Genomic DNA, 18,119 nt, shown 5'->3' on the forward strand with positions numbered 1-18,119 from the left:
GTCAGGGAGCTTGGCACCCTTACATGTGCTCTCCTGCAGAGCCGTGAGCTCCTGGGCCCCTCCCGTCCAGCGTGGCCACGGGGGCCTCCTTCAACGCACACCACAGAGGAGGGGCGACTCCTGCCGAGAGCCACAGTCTAAGGAGGTCAGGAAAATCAACAGAAACACAGGCCTCAGCCTTTCTTCAGCTCTTGTTTTTTAGTGAAATGTGCCAGGGGCACAGTGGTTGTGTGAGGACCAGATGGGACATCTAGACTTAAGTCTCAGGCTCTGGGGGAGGGCAGTGAAGTAGATCATGGGTCCCCTGGGTGCAGTGAGGGTGGACCCCGAGCCAGCCAGTCTCCCCGCAGGCGCGGGGCTCCCTCTGTGTCACAGCACGCTGTGGCCCAGCAAATCGAGGGGTCCACGATGACCTCAGAGCGCCAGGCAGGACCACTCGGCACCAACTCCGCCCAAACCGGAAAGATGAGTGTGCTGGGACCTTGTCCGCACAAAGCTGCCCTCCCCGCTGTTCCTGTGAGGGGGGAGAACTCGGCGGGCATTTCAGATTTCGCCTCTTGGCTTGTTCATGTTTATTTCCGCAAGGACCCCTCGTGTAACCCGCACCACTGGTAACTCTGGGACCAGTCCAAAGAGCGGGGCCTGCAGCACTGCCAACAGCCCACAGCTGCTCTGTGGGAGACTGGGCAGGTGTCACACAACAGGTGTAACCTACACCCCCAAACCGGCAGGCTCTGCGCAGAAATGCCTCCGAGGCCCAGCTGGATCCTCGAGCCCAGTCAACTAGAGTGACGGGAGCTTCTTCAGCAGCCCCAGGTCTCAAATGGGAGGCGAACAGCGCCCCCTAGTGTCCCGCGGCAGACCATCCCATTTTGACGCAATCACGTTAACAATTCTTAACATTTTTATTTTTTCTCAACTTCTGGAACTAGACCAAGGTAAAGCCCCCATGCCCCACAGTGACGCTCAAAGGATGGCTCAGGGCTGCTCTGGTGTGTGTAAAGGCTTGCGGTGTTGGGGCCCCAGCTGAGGAGGGGGTCGGGGGGGGCGCCGATCCAGGCCGCCTGGGCCTCTCAGGGCCCCAGGGTCGGGGGAGGCTCCACTGCAGGCCGCTCTTTCTTTCTGTGTTGGAGCCCCAGGGCCCGGGCCACCAGCCTCCGGGCCACGGCTGTGTTTGTCTGTGGCCTCTCCTTTGCCAGACGCAGAAGCTCTAAAAGGAAAGCCCCATGGGGTGGGGACTTGAATGCAAGGCTATGGCCTCTCCTCCCAGCAACACAGCGGCCTCAGAGGCCATCAGCGCACGGCCAGATGCTGGTGAGAGGGGGCCACCCTAGGGCTCCAGGCCCCCGTGGGGTCCTCACTAACCCTATCACCCCTCTGCGCCCTCCCTGTTTCTCTGTGGCCGCAGTGTTAATCCTGTCTACCCCCTGCTTTGTAGGGCCCTTTGAGAGAGAAAGCAAATCAGGATGGGACACCTGGAGCTCTTGGATCAACAGACAGGATGTTTATTGTCCCCAAGAAGTCTGGGACAAAGACCACGTAATCCACAAGAATGTGGACCGCCTCAGCAGGCTTCTCCCAGGCCAGTTTTGCCAGCCGCTGCTTTGCAGCCATGGAAAACTGGCCTCTAAAAGCCCCCTCGTGCTTTCTGGAAGGAGAGGAAAGGGGAGGAGATGTCATTTATACGGCATCTTCTGTGTGCCCCTCACTGCTGTGGGCACGTGTGCCAGGCTTTCTTATTCACTCCAGTGCTTATCTCACAGAGAAAGAGACCAACTCACAGACATTAGGTGACTTGCTCAAGGCCAACTTAAATAAGTGCCAGAGCCAGGATCACACCGAAGCCCAAGCTTTTTACCCTACAGCAAAACATGGCTTCCACGGCCGTACAGAAAGACCACGCTTCCCCCTGAGCCACACCGCAAGAGGTGTGAGCGGAGGGCAAGCCTGGGCCAGAGCAGCTGGCAGACAGCACTGCTGATGGGCCCCCCTGGGGTGGGGAGGAGCACCCCACTGGCCGCAGCAGCCCAGGAGCCCTAAAGCAGAGAACTGAAGAGGGGAGGGAATCGGAGGGAGGGCCCCGCCCCGCCCAACCGAACACTCACACAGCCCTCCTACCCAGACCCCCGGCTCCCTTACTTGGCCTCTGCAGGGCCTTCAGCTTGGACTGCTTGGTTCCCTGCGTCAGGGGCCGGATCTTGAGCGTGGAGAAGTCCCTGGTCAGGGCCTCAGCAGCTACGGAAAGACAACAGATCTGGAGCCATGCCCTCTGCCTCCTGCTGAGGCCTCCGCAGGACCCAGGGGCACGCGTGTCACCCCGAGGCCCACGCAGCTGCTTTTTACTCCCATTCGGAGCTCAGGGACAGGGCTGCCCCACGAGCTTGCCTCACCCCCAGAGCCCGCAGTCCTGCACGGGGCCACCCATGCTCTCAAATGGAGAGCCCGCTCAGAGCCCAGCTTCCACGTTCCTGCCCCGGGCTGGTCGGGAGCCACGTGAGCCTACGGTTCTGACGTCAGGAGAGGCAGGCCCCCGCCTTCCAAAGCCCGGGAGCTTAAAACAAACGCCACCCTTCCCCAACTGAAGACCCTCCCAGGGCCCGTGCCCTCACTGCCCCAAGCTGTGCCAGGCCATGGAGCACTCAGGCCACGTAACAGACACGCACGTCAGAGCTGCGAGGGGCTTCGGGTCCAAGCCACTGTACGGATGAGGAAACGGGCCAGGACGTGGCCTGCCCGTGCCACACAGCTTGGTGGAGCCCAGAAGGCAGCCACGGCCACGCCTAGCCCACTGTTCCTCCTTTCCGAGGACCAGAAGCCTCTGGGCCTCCCCCTGCCCCCGCCTCTCTTTCAGTGGCTCCCTCCCTGGGGTTGAAGCCCCTACCTCACCCCAGTCCTCTTGCTGCCTAGACACTGCCCCCCTTCCCTGAAACCCCAGGCTCTCCTGAGAACTGGGCCCACCCCGGCCATGGTCACTCCCAGCTCTGTGTTCAGAAGCTCTTGTTGTGAGAAGCCCAGCCAAGGGCGGCCGGGTACCAACTCTTTACAAATACACCCAAATTGAGCAGTGGGATGGCAGGGGCAGCTCAGGAAAGTGGCCGAGACGGAGGACGGGCACCGTCCAGAGCTACAGCCAGGAGGCTGGCTGGCCTCCCCAGCTCTGACGCCAAGAGTCTTAGTAATCCTGACCAGACACTGACATCCAGGGAACTCAGTCTCCCCATCTGTAAAATAGGGGTCACCTGACCTACTTCTTGGCGCTGTAATGAAAACAGAATGAGACGCATCTGCTCAAACCGTATGAAACTGCCAGTATTTGAATGCTTTTGACCTATAAAAATGGCACCTTCGGGACTTCCCTGGTGGCGCAGTGGTTAAGAATCCGCCTGCCAATGCAGGGGACACGGGTTCGAGCCCTGGTCCGGGAAGATCCCACATGCCGCAGAGCAACTAAGCCCGTGCGCCACATCTACTGAACCTGCGCTCTAGAGCCCGCGAGCCACAACTACTGAGCCCGCTTGCCACAACTACTGAAGCCCACGCGCCTAGAGCCCGTGCTCCACAACAAGAGAAGCCACCGCAGTGAGAAGCCCACACACCGCAACAAAGAGTAGCCCCCGCTCGCCGCAACTAGGGAAAGCCCGCACGCAGCAACGAAGACCCAACACAGCCAAAAATAAAATAAATAAAATAAAAAAATTTATAAAAAAAAAATGGCGCCTTCATATGCTTTCATTTAGTATGTGGAAGTCCGTAGGGCTTGGCCCTACATGCTCAGTAAAGGTCACCTGAATCTGAAACCTCTGAACTGAAGGCACGAAGATGAACAGGCGAGGCCGTGAGCTTCCTGGCCCGGCTCCTGCTGTGCACCCCCGGACTTCTGGAGGGGCTGGGAGACACCCTGCCAGTCCACCGGCTCAAGGCAGCCTGCACCCTGACCTGGGGGATCCCCACCCAGGGAACCCTAGGCTCCCGCCCTCCCCAACGGCGATCAGAGGAGGGGCCGAGCCCACCGTGCAGCCGCCTCACCTGAAGCCAGGCAGGGAAAGACCCCGAGCGCGTGCGTGTCGTCCACCCACTGGATCTTGAACCCCTTCTCTCTGCCGGGGAAGAGACAGAGTGACGAGGCGAGCAAATGGGCAAAACCCCTCCAGCTACAGGAAGTCCCCTCCCACCTCCAAACCTCAAACACTCTGAGCCCAAGACTAGTTCCGTCTCCTCTGGGAAGGAGACGACCATCGGGTGCAGACTTTCTCTGAAGACCAGACAGTCAGCCTCAGAAAGAGACACCACCCCCGTGGCTGGATGGGCCCCCCACTCCTAGAACTGAGGAAGCCAGGACGCAAAGCTCATAGCACACGATGCCAAGGGCGAAGGGGGCTCCTCACAGGTGCCGTCACGCCAGGCCAAGGGCGTGGGGTCTGAGGCTGGAGGCAAAGGGTTTGTGTGGTGGGCACAGGACCTAATACAAGCGTGTCAGTGCAACTGCCCCTGTTCGACTTTCTTTCTGCTGCTCAGGAAAGCACCCCGAGTCTGGGCCCCATGGGAAGCCAGAGCAGTCCTGGGGCCCACGGCTTCTCCGTGGCACTGCCACGTCGGCCAAGGAAGCCACCAATGGCCCCGGTCTGGCTCCGCCCGCAGGGGTGGAGAGCTGATGAGCCCCTCGAGCTTTCCACCAGCTCAGGCTCGGGGAGGGAAGGGGAGGCTGCCCGGGAAGCGGTCAGAAAGGGGGCCCTGAAGAAAGGGGGTGTTTTCAAAGCCTAAGCAGGAAAAGAGAAGGGGGACTGGAGAAAAGAAAATGAGCATTTGGAAAAAGAAAAAGAAAAAAGGAGAAAAGATTGGATTTGGATCCAAGGAATTTGGGGAAACAAGAGAAATCTTTCTCTCACTAAATCCCCATCTCCTATCTCCACCAGACCCTGCCCCAGGGCCACTCAAGCCCAGTTCACCCCAGAAATAGTTCCTGCTTGGAAACGGCCCCATTCTGCTGACTGACCGACGGGTGGCTGCTCGTGGAGCAGGGGAGGCAGGGGCCCCGCCGGGTCCTGGCCACCATGTGGGTGTGTGGGGGCCAGGACGGAGATTTGCTGCCCAGTGCCAGCAGGACCAGGTCTCAGGCCTCTGGAGAGTGTCTGCAACCGAAACCTCAGCTCTCCTCCTCCACAAAGTCACAGCCAGCAAGCCAACTGCCCAGGAGGATGGAGCCCAGAGCAACCACATCTACTTTCTGCCTTTCTTTCTAGATCGCTGGGCACCGGGGGAGGGGCAGGCAACTGTCCCCCACAACAAAGGGATGTCCTAGCTCCTCTCCAGAAGTTGGGCACCCCCTCCTCCCCACCTCCCCGAAGCCTCTCACTGGAACTCGGAAAAGGCTGCCAGCAGGTCCTCGGTCTTGAGCGCCGGCTCAAAGTCGTAGATCTCCACCACGTGCGCAAAATCCTTCTCTCCAGGCAGCTCCTCTGCGAAGGAGGATGTGTCCACGTGGATCTTCTCTACCTGAATCTCCTTCTCAGTCAGGTTGTCCATTATCTGGGAGAGATCAGACCCTTTAGTGAGGGGAGCTCTGACACACATGACTCCAAATGACTGCCCTCAAAATCACATGCTGAGAGTCCTGCAGGCTTCTGGGTAGATAGGGAGGTGAGCATCCTGGGCAGGAGCCTGGGAAAGACAGCAGGATGGCGGACTGGGCCAGAAGATGGAGAAGCATGAGTTTTAGGGGAGTCCCCACTGGGTGACTGGCATGGACACACATTATGTTTCACAGAATCCCGAAAACCCTATTCTATAGGCCCACTTTACAGATGGGTAAACTAAGTCAAAAGAATTAAGTAATTTTGCCCCAAGTTGCCATCAGTAAGTCACAGAGCTGGGCAGGCCCAGGATCTTTCCTTCTCTCATTAATGATGTGATAATAAGCAAGGCTTTCTGGCATCCATCCTTCATCTGTAAAATAGCGATACAGGATGCCCGCTCTCCCAACTGACACTGCGGCCAGGCTCAGAGGCGGACACATGACACACAGTTCCAAGGGTACAAGATCTGTAAGACAAAGCTTCAGGCAGAAGAGTGATTTTCATGACCAACATCTGCAGTGCACTCTGAAGCATGTGCACATCTATGTTACCTTGGGCAGTGCGTATCATTACCTGCTATTTTTTCAGATGAGGAAACTGAGACTAAGAAAATGACTTGCCCACAGTCGAACAGCTCCTACATGATTGAGCTGGGACCCAAATCCACACCCCTGATCCCAGACCCTGAGCCTCCTGCCCTCTGCAGTGTCAGTCCTGACTCCTGGGGGGCAAGGCCCCTGTGTTCCTCCCCGCACATCTGCTAAGGGACCCCTATCACCCAACACCCAGGCCTGCTCAGCCAGCACCTGCCCCCCACCCCTCCACACCATGACCCTCGGCCCCCATCCACCCTCGACTACACCCACCTCACTTCCGCCCTCCCTTTTCCGGGCTTAAGAGCCTCATCACCTCCTGCAGCAGTTCACTGTAATCGTCCTCCTCGGAGCAGCTGCCCGGCCCCTCCTCTTCCACCTCGTCCTCTTCCTTCTCTGTCGCCAGGCTCCTCTCCAGCTCACTCCCACTCCCGTCTTCCAAGTCTGGCTGCAGACCGGGCCCCGGCCGTGTGGCTGACTCCGACCTGTCTCCCGTCCCTGAGTGATCCTCTGGCCCTGGGGACTCAGTGGCCACTGGGTCTGGCAGTGACTCTTTCTCACTTTTGCTACGGCCTTTTCGGACCTCTGCTGCCTGCGTCGCCAACACAGGAAGTTCCTGATCGGAGGTGGGGTCCCCAGCACGGATATCATCGGGCTCTTCTGGGAGCCCGCCAGCTGGAGCACCTCCCTGAAGCCCTGGGGCCGGGAGGGGCGCCCATTCTTCTCGCCTGCGCAGTGCCCGGGGCACATACAAAGCCTGGTCCGGCTTGCGTCCTCGATGCCACCAGCCGGCCCGCGCTCCTCGGGGACCAGAAGCAGCTCCCTGGCTTGAGGTAGACCTCGGACCACGGTACTTGCTAGGGTGGGAAGCAGGAGGGCGGCAGGGGCCAGAGGGCCCATCTGAACCAGGTAACCTGGAGCAGGAACAGGCGGTCATCAGGGCAGTGTCTGGGCCCCAAGGAAAATGGTTTACTAGAGCTACCTGCCATTCAGGCACGAGGCTCTCAAGTCGGCCTTGGGCAAAAACCAAAGCCAAAATGACCCTCAAAAACACCTTAACGAGGCATCAGAGTGGAGGCTGGATGCCCTGAACAAGACCAAAGCAGTCAGCTCTCCCTCCAGTGTTATAAACTGAATATGAGACCGCCGAGTCTTCGCTTACTCACAGGGTAAGGTGAGTACTAGCATTTAGAAACTGCGTTATTAAAAAAATATGTAACTTTAAAAGCTAGGATCATAGTCATCATGATAAGATCCTGCAAGATGCACGTGGAAACAGGTGAGTGAAAGCCCAGATGTACTCTCGCGTTCCGTGGCCTCTGCGGGGCACAAGCTCACTGAGAGCACCGCTGGGCAGACACCTTCGCTGTTTAAACCACTCTCTCTTTCTCTCTTTTGGCCCGACGTGCGTAAGCTGAATTTGCTAAAGGAATTCCACAAACAGTGCACATCTACTCCGCTGCTGGAGCAGAAAGCAGCACTGACTCTAAGCAACTGCGGCTGGGTACAGAGGTGGCGGCCTGGGGGCTCCCGGCCCTGGTTCCCTCTCAGACACTGACCAGCTCACCCGACCACTCCCCAACCCCCCGCCTCCCGCTCAAAGAAATGCTGAGGGGCCTCCAAGGCGGCAGGATACACACCTGATGTCCAGGTGACAGATGACTGTCCTCCTCCTCCAGCCCTCCCCAACAGAGAAGCTGCTCAAAAGATCAAAATTCTCTGCTGTCCTGTGGATCAAGTACCGGAGGCGACTGGAGAGTGGGGGGAAGAGAAGGACCCTGAGGAGCAACGGGAAGGGGTGCTGAGCAGGGGCTCCAGGTGCAGCCCCCAGGCCTGAGCCCCACCGAGTCCACTCCCAGTTTAACGGTGGCTTAAACACTAGGCTCCCTCTGCCCCCTCAGGTCCCAGGCTGACTGCAAAGGACCTGCCAATAGAGGTTACGACCGGGCGCTACTGGCCCCACTCCCCTTCCAGTGCTGGGCCCCTTCGGTCTCAGGTGATGCTCAGGGTTACAAGTGAAAGGTGCAGCTGGCTTCAGACTATACTACAAAGCTACAGTAATCCAGACAATATTGGTGTCTTGGCACAAAAACAGAAATATAAATCAATGGAACAGGAGAGAAAGCCCAGAGATAAACCCACACACCTATGGTCAACTAATCTATGACAAAGGAGGCAAGGATATACAATGGAGAAAAGACAGTCTCTTCAATAAGTGGTGCTGGGAAAACTGGACAGCTACATGGAAAAGAATGAAATTAGAACACTCCCTAACACCATACACAAAAATAAACTCAAAATGGATTAAAGACCTAAATGTAAGACCAGACACTATAAAACTCTTAGAGGAAAACATAGGCAGATCACTCTTTCACATAAATCACAGCAAGATCTTTTTTGACCCATCTCCTAGAGTAATGGAAATAAAAACAATAATAAACATATGGGACTTAATGAAACTTAAAAGCTTTTGCAAAGCAAAGGAAACTATAAACAAGACGAAAAGACAACCCTCAGAATGGGAGAAAATATTTGCAAATGAAGCAACTGACAAAGGATTAATCTCCAAAATATATAAACAGCTCATGCAGCTCAGTATTAAAAAAACAAACAACCCAATCAAAAAATGGGCAGAAGACCTAAATAGGCATTTCTTCAAAGAAGACACACAAATGGCCAAAAAACACATGAAAAGCTGCTCAACATCACTAATTATTAAAGAAATGCAAAACAAAACTACAATGAGGTATCACCTCACACCAGTTAGAATGGACATCATCAGAAAATCTACGAACAGCAAATGCTGGAGAGGGTGTGGAGAAAAGGGAACCCTCTTGCACTGTTGGTGCAAATGTAAATTGATACAGCCACTATGGAGAACGGTATGGAAGGTCCTTAAAAAATTAAAAATAGAATTACCATATAACCCAGCAATCCCAGTACTGGGCATATACCCTGAGAAAACCATAATTCATAAAGATACATGTACCACGATGTTCATTGCAGCACCATTTACCAGGTCATGGAAGCAACCTAGATGCCCATCGACAGATGAATGGATAAAGAAGATGTGGTACATATATGCAATGGAATATTACTCAGCCATAAAAAGGAATGAAATTGGGTCATTTGTAGAGACGTGGATGGATCTAGAGACTGTCATACAGAGCGAAGTAAGTCAGAAAGAGAAAAACAAATATCGTATATTAACGTATATGTGTGTAATCTAGAAAAATGGTACAGATGAACCGGTTTACAAGGCAGAAATAGACACAGATGTAGAGAACAAATGTATGGACACCAAGGGGGGAGGGGGGTGCGGGATACGAACTGGGAGATTGTGATTGACATATATACACTAATATGTATAAAATAGATAATTAAAAAATTTAAGAAAAAGAAAGATGCAGCTGGGAGAGGCCTGAGAGCAGATTATTAAACCTAAAGGCCAAGGACAGAGCCAGCTGCGAGCCCGTTACTTTGGATGCACCACTGGGCAAAGGGGCACAGGAGGCTCCGGGCGAACCCTGACCTTTTCAACAGCAGAGTGGGCGCAGGCAGCCCAGGGCCCGACGCCACCATCACACCAGCTTACTTTGACAGCTGCTTCTGCAGCAGGAAGCGGTCCAGCTCCTCCTGGATGCGGTGCACGAAGTCATTTTCGGCTGAGGAGAGGAAGACGCCGTCCAAGCAGAGAAGGGCCAGGGTGACAGGTGGGAGAACCTGCGGGGCAACGGACACGGCCGCGATCAGAACGCGCCCCGGGCCCACCCTCGACCGACGCCAAGGTCTCTCCTCCGATCGGAGAGGAGCCGGGCTCCGAGGCGGGGAAGGGACGTGGCCAGGGTCGCCAGGCAGGGCAGTAGCGGGGCAGCAAGGGGTCTCCCGGCCCCCGCTGCGCTCGCTTTCGCTGTTCCCGGGCTCGCGCGCCGCCGCCTCGGGCCTGCTCAGCCGGCTCGACCGACACTCCCCGGCCCGGAAGCGAGAGGCCCGGGGGGAGCGCGAGGCCTGCCGCGAGCCAGCGAGCGGGGCGACCCACCCCCAGGCCCGCCCGCCGCACTCACCGCAGCCACCCCGCGCGTCGCCGCCGCAGCTCTGAGGGTTCCCAGAAGCCTGCGCGCCTAGGAGCCCGAGAACCACCCGGGCCTCGGCGGAGCCGCAGCGCCACCATGCGGCCCGGAGGAGGCATGGCAGCAAGGGCAGAGGCGTGTTCTTGATTGTTTTGCCCCTGAGAGCACACTGTCTCCTAGGATCAATTAAGTTTGGCAAATACTTTGAGGTGGCTCCTATATGCTAGGTCGTGGGGATACCAGATTTTCCGGTTCATTGTTCCCCTCCCTAGGAACGTAAAAGAGGAATAAATAGGAAGTTTCTGGACACCAAGAATTTCATCACCCTTTGACCACCGCTGCCGTTCCTTGACCCTTATTGATGGAACCTGCAAAGAGGTCCAACTCACACCGAAGGGCCACTGACAAGGTGTACTAGCCTTTGGGTAACAGGGCGGGGTAGGCACTAGAATGGTGATTTGCAGGCCATCAAATTATACTACCTTGCTACATCTAAAAATAACTCCAGCACCCACCTTAAATAGGGTTTGAAATTCTTCCCATCGGACAGTGTAGGATGGGGGCTATTATAATCTAGGAGACCAGGGTTGAAATCCTCCTCTTCCCTGAAAGGTGCTGAAATGTAAGCCTTTGATCATCCTGAATCAAGCGGGCCCCTGAGTTAACAGCATTGAAGACCCAGGTTTTAGTACAGGGGTAGGACAGTCTGAGTGGGCCCTGCAGTAGGCTATGGGCAAGGTCACAGGGAGAGTGTCCCTCAAAAGGCCAGGTAGGAAAAGCTGGGAACAGAAAAATGAAGAAAAATTAAGATGCATTTTGCTCTCTTGCAGTTTTTTCCAGAGTATTTCTTTAAAAAGATGGTGGTATTATATCACATTTACAAAAACTATCTTTCTGGATAGTTTTTCAAGAACAAAAAGGATCTAGAATAAAGACAGCAACAAGTGCAAAGAGAACTCAGGGAGGTGAGTCATGAGTCTCCTTTTCAGCCCTGGTTGTAAGAAGAGATTCTGAAGGCCTAACAGGTCCCCTGCCCCAGCCTCCGGCCTGGCGGGGCATCCGGCCCCTGGGGGTGTAGAGGGCAAAAGGCAGCAGGAAGAATAGGGACACCCATTTGGATTCTGACTCCACCAGCCCCACCCACACTCCACACTGGCTTAACTGAAGTGGAATTAGGCCTGAGAGAACGCTGAGGGGCCACACAATGGTACCATTTCTCTGACCAGGCTTCCATGATGGGCGGTTAGGGTTAGGGTGAGGCTGAGAGGCAAGACCACCTAGCAGCTATGGACCACACACGACCTGGAAGGATATGCTTGCTACTTAGAAAACAAAGGCCCAACTTTCTCAGCAGAGTGGCCATCTCTCCCCAAAATGAAGGAACCAACCAAAAACCCAGGACACAAGCCATACCTCCACCTCTTGAGAGCTGGTCCGTGAGAGAGGACTTCAGCACATTCAGAGAGGCTCAGAAACAAAGCTCTCAGAGGAAGGCTGCCCATGAACCCAGTTTCCACCACACCCTCTTCAGGTAACTTGGAGGCTGAACAGAAAAAAAAGTATCAGCACGAAGGCCTCCACTTGTGGGTGGAGGTTACCAAGAGATGCCAAGATAAATGGGGAAGGAAATCAAGGCACATCTACCCACACGCTTTGGGGACAAATACCAGGTGAGCGTTGAATGGGCCCAGTCCGAGATAAAGAAGCAGAACAAAAAGCAGCAGGATATGCAGAATTTCTACAGCAAAAACAAACAACAACAAAGAAAGCGTAGTAGGAAAAAGAGGATAAGGGTATATTGGAAAGTTCTCTTGAGAAAAGAGAAGAAATTTCAGTTAATAACTACTTCACATTCTCAAGGAAATCAAAGAAAGTCTGATTTCCATGTCACAATGGATAAACCAACAATGACATGAAAGTGAACTGTCAGAGGCATGGAAAGACATAAAAGAGGCAATCATGTTCATCACAGAAGCAGCAAAAACTGGAGTCAACAAAGTTGAAAACAAATCAGTGACAAAGAGTAAAGCCTTATGAAAATGAAGATAACTACTATTTATACAAAGTTTGCCATATAAATGGCATGAATTTAATCTTTGCAGCAGCCCCTTCAGATGGAGATTGTTACCCTTATTGCAGGGGAATAACCTGAGGTTTAGCCAAGGAACCAGCTACTACGTGCAGAGTTGGAACTCACTCTAATCCAGATCTAGCCTGACTGTCACATCCATGCTCCTGAACACCCCCTGACTAAGATCTTCCATCTTTAGAATGTCATGAGAATTGATGCTGTAGCCAATAGCCAGACACAGAAGTCAGGCATTAAACAAACTAGACGAATCCAATCAGTTAGAAAAGCATGCTATGTGTGTGCTGTAGAGTTTTACCTCAAACAGGAGGAATGATTGAGTGATGATGAAAGGACTGCATGCAGGGGACAGGGGGTTGCAAACAGTCCCATCTGAAGGGAAGGACCTAGAGTCCCCTGCTACCATAGTGACCCTAAATTACCATCCAGTGCGCCTTTCCTTGCTATGGGTAGGATCACCGGGGTCACCCACAGCTCTGGAGTCTACATCCCAATTTCACATCTCCTCACTCTAAGCAACCTGAGATGGTATTACATCTGTGTAATGTATTTGATGGTATTAAACTGTCTACCAGTAACCTCAGCTTGCATGAGCTAGCCAACTATTCTCTCCACGTTTAAGGTTAAGTTTAAGAATATCCCGTTTATGTTTGTTATCAAAAGTCCTTGTAATGTTTATATAGTTTTGACATATGTATTAGAGAATCTAATACATTAGGTGGTGATTCCAATTTAAAAAATGAAATGGATCTCAGACTTACAATTTTCAATGGGCAGATGTAAGAGTATTTAACTAAGTTTGTAAACAGTATTATAATATTAAAGAGAACTGGAGTCACAATATTTGAAGATCAACAAGAGTTGTTTAGATACAGCACATAGGAAGGTTTTGCTTCATAGCCTGCTGAAGCACCCATTTGATATACGTAAGAAGAAAATCAGGACTTCCGGAAAGATAGAGTAAACACACTTTTCTAATTCCTTCCACTAAATACAACTAAAATCCCTAGACATTATATATAAAACAAACATAAGGAGATTCTGAAAGGTGGAGAAAAGAAGGAGACCAGCTATGGACCTCCAGTTCCAAGGAACAACAACAACAAAAAAAGAACAAAACCACAGAAATCCAAGCCAAGACATAACATTATTAAATTTCTGAAAACTAAAAACAAAGGAAATTTTGAAAGCAGCCAGAAAAAAAGAAAAATCTTATCTTACCTAAAGGGGGAAAATTATTTGAATGACAGTGGATTTCTTGTCAGAAAACAGAAGGACAAAAAACTTTTTTCAAGTGCTGAAAGAAAAGAATTGTGAATCCAGAATCACATATCCACTGAAAAAATACTTCAGGAATAAAGAAGAAATCAAGACACTCTCAGATGAAGTAAGATTAAGAGATTGGTTGCCAGGAGACCTAGCCTGAAAGAATGGCCAAAAGAAGTTCTCTACACAGAAAGGAAACAATGAAAGAAAGAATTTTGGAACATCAGGAAGGAAGAAAGAACACAGTAAGCAAAGATGTAAGTTAACACAATAGACTCTTCTTCTCTTGAATCCTTTATATTATGTTTGATGGCTGAAGCAAACTCTAATACTATCCGATATGTTCTAAACGTATGTAGAGAAAATATTTAAGACAATTATAAATGGAGGAGGGTAAAAAGATGTAAAGGAAGGTAAGGTTTCTATACTTCACTCAAAATGGTAAAATGACAACAACAGAAGACTGTCATGGGTTATGTAATACCCAGAGCAACCACTAAAAATAGTTGTAAAAATAGTCTTAAAAAAAAAATACTACAGATAAAGCAAAATAGAATTCTAAAGAAAATGTTCAGGTAACCCTCATGTAGGCAGGAAAAAGAAAACAGGGAAATGAAAAACAGAGAGAACAAACAGAAAATAAAACAGCAGACTTAGACACTAACATATCAATAATTATACTTAAATGTAAATGTTCTAGACATACCAATTAAAAGACAGAGATGTCAGTTTAAAAACATGACTCAACTATATGCTATTTGCAAGCAGCTTACTTCAAATATAAAAATATAGGCAGGTTAAAAGTAAAAAAGTCAAAAAAGATCTATCATGCTTCAAAGGAAAGCAGGTATGGCTTTATTATTTTCAGATAAGGTAGACTTCAGAGCAAAGAAAATTACCTGTGACAGAGAGGAATATTATATAATGATAAAAGGGTCAGTTCACCAAGAAGACATAATAATCCTAAACGTATAAGCACCATGAAATTGAAAACAGAAAAATAGAGAAAATCAATAATACAAAGATCAATAAAATTGATAAACCTCTAATAAAAATTATATAGCAAAAGAGAGAGAAAACAAAAATTATTAAAATCAGAAATGAAACAGAGGATATCACTACAGACCCTACAGACATCAAGAATATAATAAAGAAATACAATAAACAACTTTGCACACATATACTTGACAACTTAGTGAAAAAATCCAATCCTAAAAAGTTACTTAGTCTATTTCATTTATATAAACTTTTTGAAATGACACAATTTTAGAAACAGAGAACAGATTAGCAGTTGAAGTGGGGAACAAAAGGTGAAGAGGGGAGAGGAGGTGGGAGGGAGATGAGTGTAACTAAAAAGAACTGTAAGAGGAATCCTTGTGTTCTACATCTTGACTGTGGTGTTGGATATGGGAACCCACACATATAATACCGTTATATATAACTAAGTACACACACACCAGTATAAGTAAAATTGAGAAAATATGAATAAGATAGGTAGATTTTATCAATGTCAGTATTCTGGTTGTGATATTGTACTATAATTGTTGCCATTGAATGAAACTAGACAAAGGGTACATGGGATCTCCCTGTATTATTTCTTATAATTGCAGGTGACTCTACAACTTGCTCAATAAGCATTTGTAATTAGGGAATTCCCTGGCAGTCCAGTGGTTAGGACTCAGTTCTTTCACTGCCGGGGCCTGGGTTCAATCCCTGGTCAGGGAATTAAGATCCCGCAAGCCACGTGGCATGGCCAAAAAATATAAAAATTTAAATTTAAAAAGATGTTTGCAATTAATGAAAAAGGAAAATCAAATATATCAAATTTAGAAAATGCAAATTAAATGTTTAATAACTTAATAAATATGAGTAAAACTGGAACCAGATGTATAAGAGAAATAAATTTGTTCTGTCATTTTGAGTTTATCAAAGTTGTTTTCATTTTCTATAAAGTATATTAGATACATTAATAACATTACAATATTTATAAATTAAATTTTAAAACTTAATGAAAACTAGATATTTAAATGTGTTACTTTCATAAACTAATATAACTTAAAATCTAAATAACTATAAGAAATCTTTTGTGAATAAAAAGCCAGTCTCAGACATAGAAAACTCTACACAAAACTACATGGAATTCCAAGAAAAACCAGAGAGATTAAAACAGTCACAGAAAATATAAATACAGAAACCTACATTGTAGATCCAACACATGGCTAATTAATAAAACTGAGGAAGGAAACAAAGCTATTGGAAAAGAAAAAAAATGCAACAATATTTTGTTGAAACAAAGAAAAATGTGAATCTACAGATTAGTTTACTGAATTCCATAAATAGATAGATAGCTAGATGCCTGATACAGATGGTGGTAAAATTATTTTCTCTGGGCATTGAAAAAAAAAAACCTCTATTTAGGTAGAATACAAAGAAAAAATTCAAGTGGCTTGCAGATTTCCCTAGCAACTCATATGCTAGAAGAAAATGGAACAATACCTGTAAACCCTTTTTTTTTTGGACCTGCCACGTGGCATGCGGGATCTTAGTTCTCTGACCAGGGATCGAATCCACTCCCCCTGCAGTGGAAGTGCGGAGTCTTAACCACTGTACCGCCAGGGAAGTCCCATTACCTGTAGACTTTTAATGGGAAAATATTAAGACCAGAAAATTCTACAAACTGTGACAGAAACAGGAAGGTGTTTTTAAACCTGCAATGACTCTGGAGTCTCTCATCGAAATTCTGCTGAGGGTGGTGGAGCCATCCTGGCCCGTCTCAAGTGGAGATGCCAGAGGCCACTGGCAGACAGTGTTTACAGACAACCTGTCCCATTGAGCTCCACAACTTAAATCTCAAGACTTTTTGGAAAATCCACAAATAAATTAAATTGTTTTCTCTAATGACCTAGTCAATCTATTCCAGAACAGATTGCCCAGACTGGGTCTCTGACAGCCTCCGGCTAATCGCCTGAATTAGAAAAACAAAATTCACTCTTCCTAGACTGGCACCTTTTTTTCCTTCTTCCCCTCTCCCCATTTTCTCATGTAATTCCTTCCCTCACCACCCCCACCCTTTTTTTTTTTACTTTGTTCATTGACAAGAATCTGATGACTGTCTCCTCGGTGTACTGGTGAGTTAGTTATTCAACTCACTAACTTTCTAAGTTATGCTTTGACATTCATTATCCTTCTTGGGAAGCTACTGGAAGGCATAATCCAGACAACCAAGGGATGAATTAAAATGACTGACTCACACACTGGGATGTCCTAAGAAAAAAACTCTGTGATGAATATTTAATTTGCTTAACTATTCAATTAATTGAAATAATCCCAGCAACAAAATGGTATACAAATATAATTCTTGAAAGGAGGGCTATGGAATGTAAAAATAAAAGCATTTTTTAAATCACTATAGCTTAGGACAGGAACCCCAGAATGCATTCTAACATGTGCAGGGGAATTTCCTGGTGGTCCAGTGGTTAGGACTCCGAGCTTCCACTGCCGGGGGTCCAGGTTCGATCCCTGGTCAGGGACCTAAGATCCCACAAGCCACGCAGCGCAGCCAAAAATAAATAAATTTAAAAAATAATTTTAAAAAATAATAAAGTGTGCAGGAAGGGCATATACCTGCGGCAAAGTCAGTAAGAACTATTTTTCCAAATAACTGGCAGAGGCCAGGGACAATGATTAATAAAGAAACACTGACTATATAGTAAAATATAATACAGGGGGGAAAAGCTTAAAATAGACAAAAAAGAGGCGAAGGAAGTAACACTAAATAAAGCTTTTGTAGCAAAACCATAAATGGGATAGACTCAATTATATTACAAACATTAAAATTGATTAAAAAAGCAAAATATCATTATGTACTCTAACAGATTCACACCTAGAACAACTCTATGCAAGTTCATTTAAGGGTCTGAATGAAACAGTCAAAACACCAAATCCAACTTACTGGGGAGGCAGGAAAGATACCACATCAATTTCAGGACAGGGCAGGGATATGTACTAATACCTGTTCCCCCCCCTCTTTTCTAGAGGGACTAGCAAAAGCAACTTGGTGAAAGAATGAAAGAAAAACTGGAAAGTTTGGAAATTTGATGAGACCAAAGTATCATTGTTTGCAGAATATTTGATTTTTCTTTTCACCTAAAAATTCAAGAGAATCAACTAAGAAACTCCTGTAAGCAAGAATGTGTGGAGAAGAGCCAGGGCTGGAAGAGGTGATGGCGGGGCCAGAGGAAGACAGAAGTGAGAAATCCACCCCCAGTCCTTGCTCTACCAGATTGGAGTCTGTCCCTACCCCCCAAATCTCTGATGCCTTTGTTGTCCTTTGGTTCCCAGGAGACCATAGCCTCAGGCTAGCCTGAGTTCTAGCTCCTTTCTTAAAGGGCCAGAGTAACAGGACTCCAGATGGGGTTTGGGATTGCGGGGGAGTCTGGCCCGTGAGCTGCGGGGCTCAGGCCTGTCCTCATCTCAGCCCCCAAGCTCCTGCCAGGGACTCCTTACCTGACGTGACTCTGCAGATGTT

General features: G+C 49.0%; 1 protein-coding gene across 1 annotated transcript in view; it reads right to left on the bottom strand.

The window, feature by feature from the left end:
* Positions 1-891: 891 nt before the first annotated feature.
* R3HCC1 (R3H domain and coiled-coil containing 1) overlaps positions 892-18,119 on the bottom strand; it is a 20,009-nt gene continuing 2,781 nt past the window's right edge. Inside the window, exons 4-10 of the mRNA XM_057548320.1 lie at positions 9,762-10,412; positions 7,807-7,944; positions 6,483-7,080; positions 5,354-5,526; positions 4,027-4,097; positions 2,140-2,235; positions 892-1,210 (exon numbers count right to left, since the gene is read on the bottom strand). Coding sequence (XP_057404303.1) covers positions 1,074-1,210; positions 2,140-2,235; positions 4,027-4,097; positions 5,354-5,526; positions 6,483-7,080; positions 7,807-7,944; positions 9,762-10,412 — 1,864 coding nt within the window. The 3' untranslated portion in view covers positions 892-1,073. The remainder of the gene's footprint in view (positions 1,211-2,139; positions 2,236-4,026; positions 4,098-5,353; positions 5,527-6,482; positions 7,081-7,806; positions 7,945-9,761; positions 10,413-18,119) is intronic.

This window comes from Balaenoptera acutorostrata, chromosome 6 (assembly GCF_949987535.1).
Source record: "Balaenoptera acutorostrata chromosome 6, mBalAcu1.1, whole genome shotgun sequence".
NCBI classification, from domain to species: Eukaryota; Metazoa; Chordata; class Mammalia; order Artiodactyla; family Balaenopteridae; genus Balaenoptera; species Balaenoptera acutorostrata.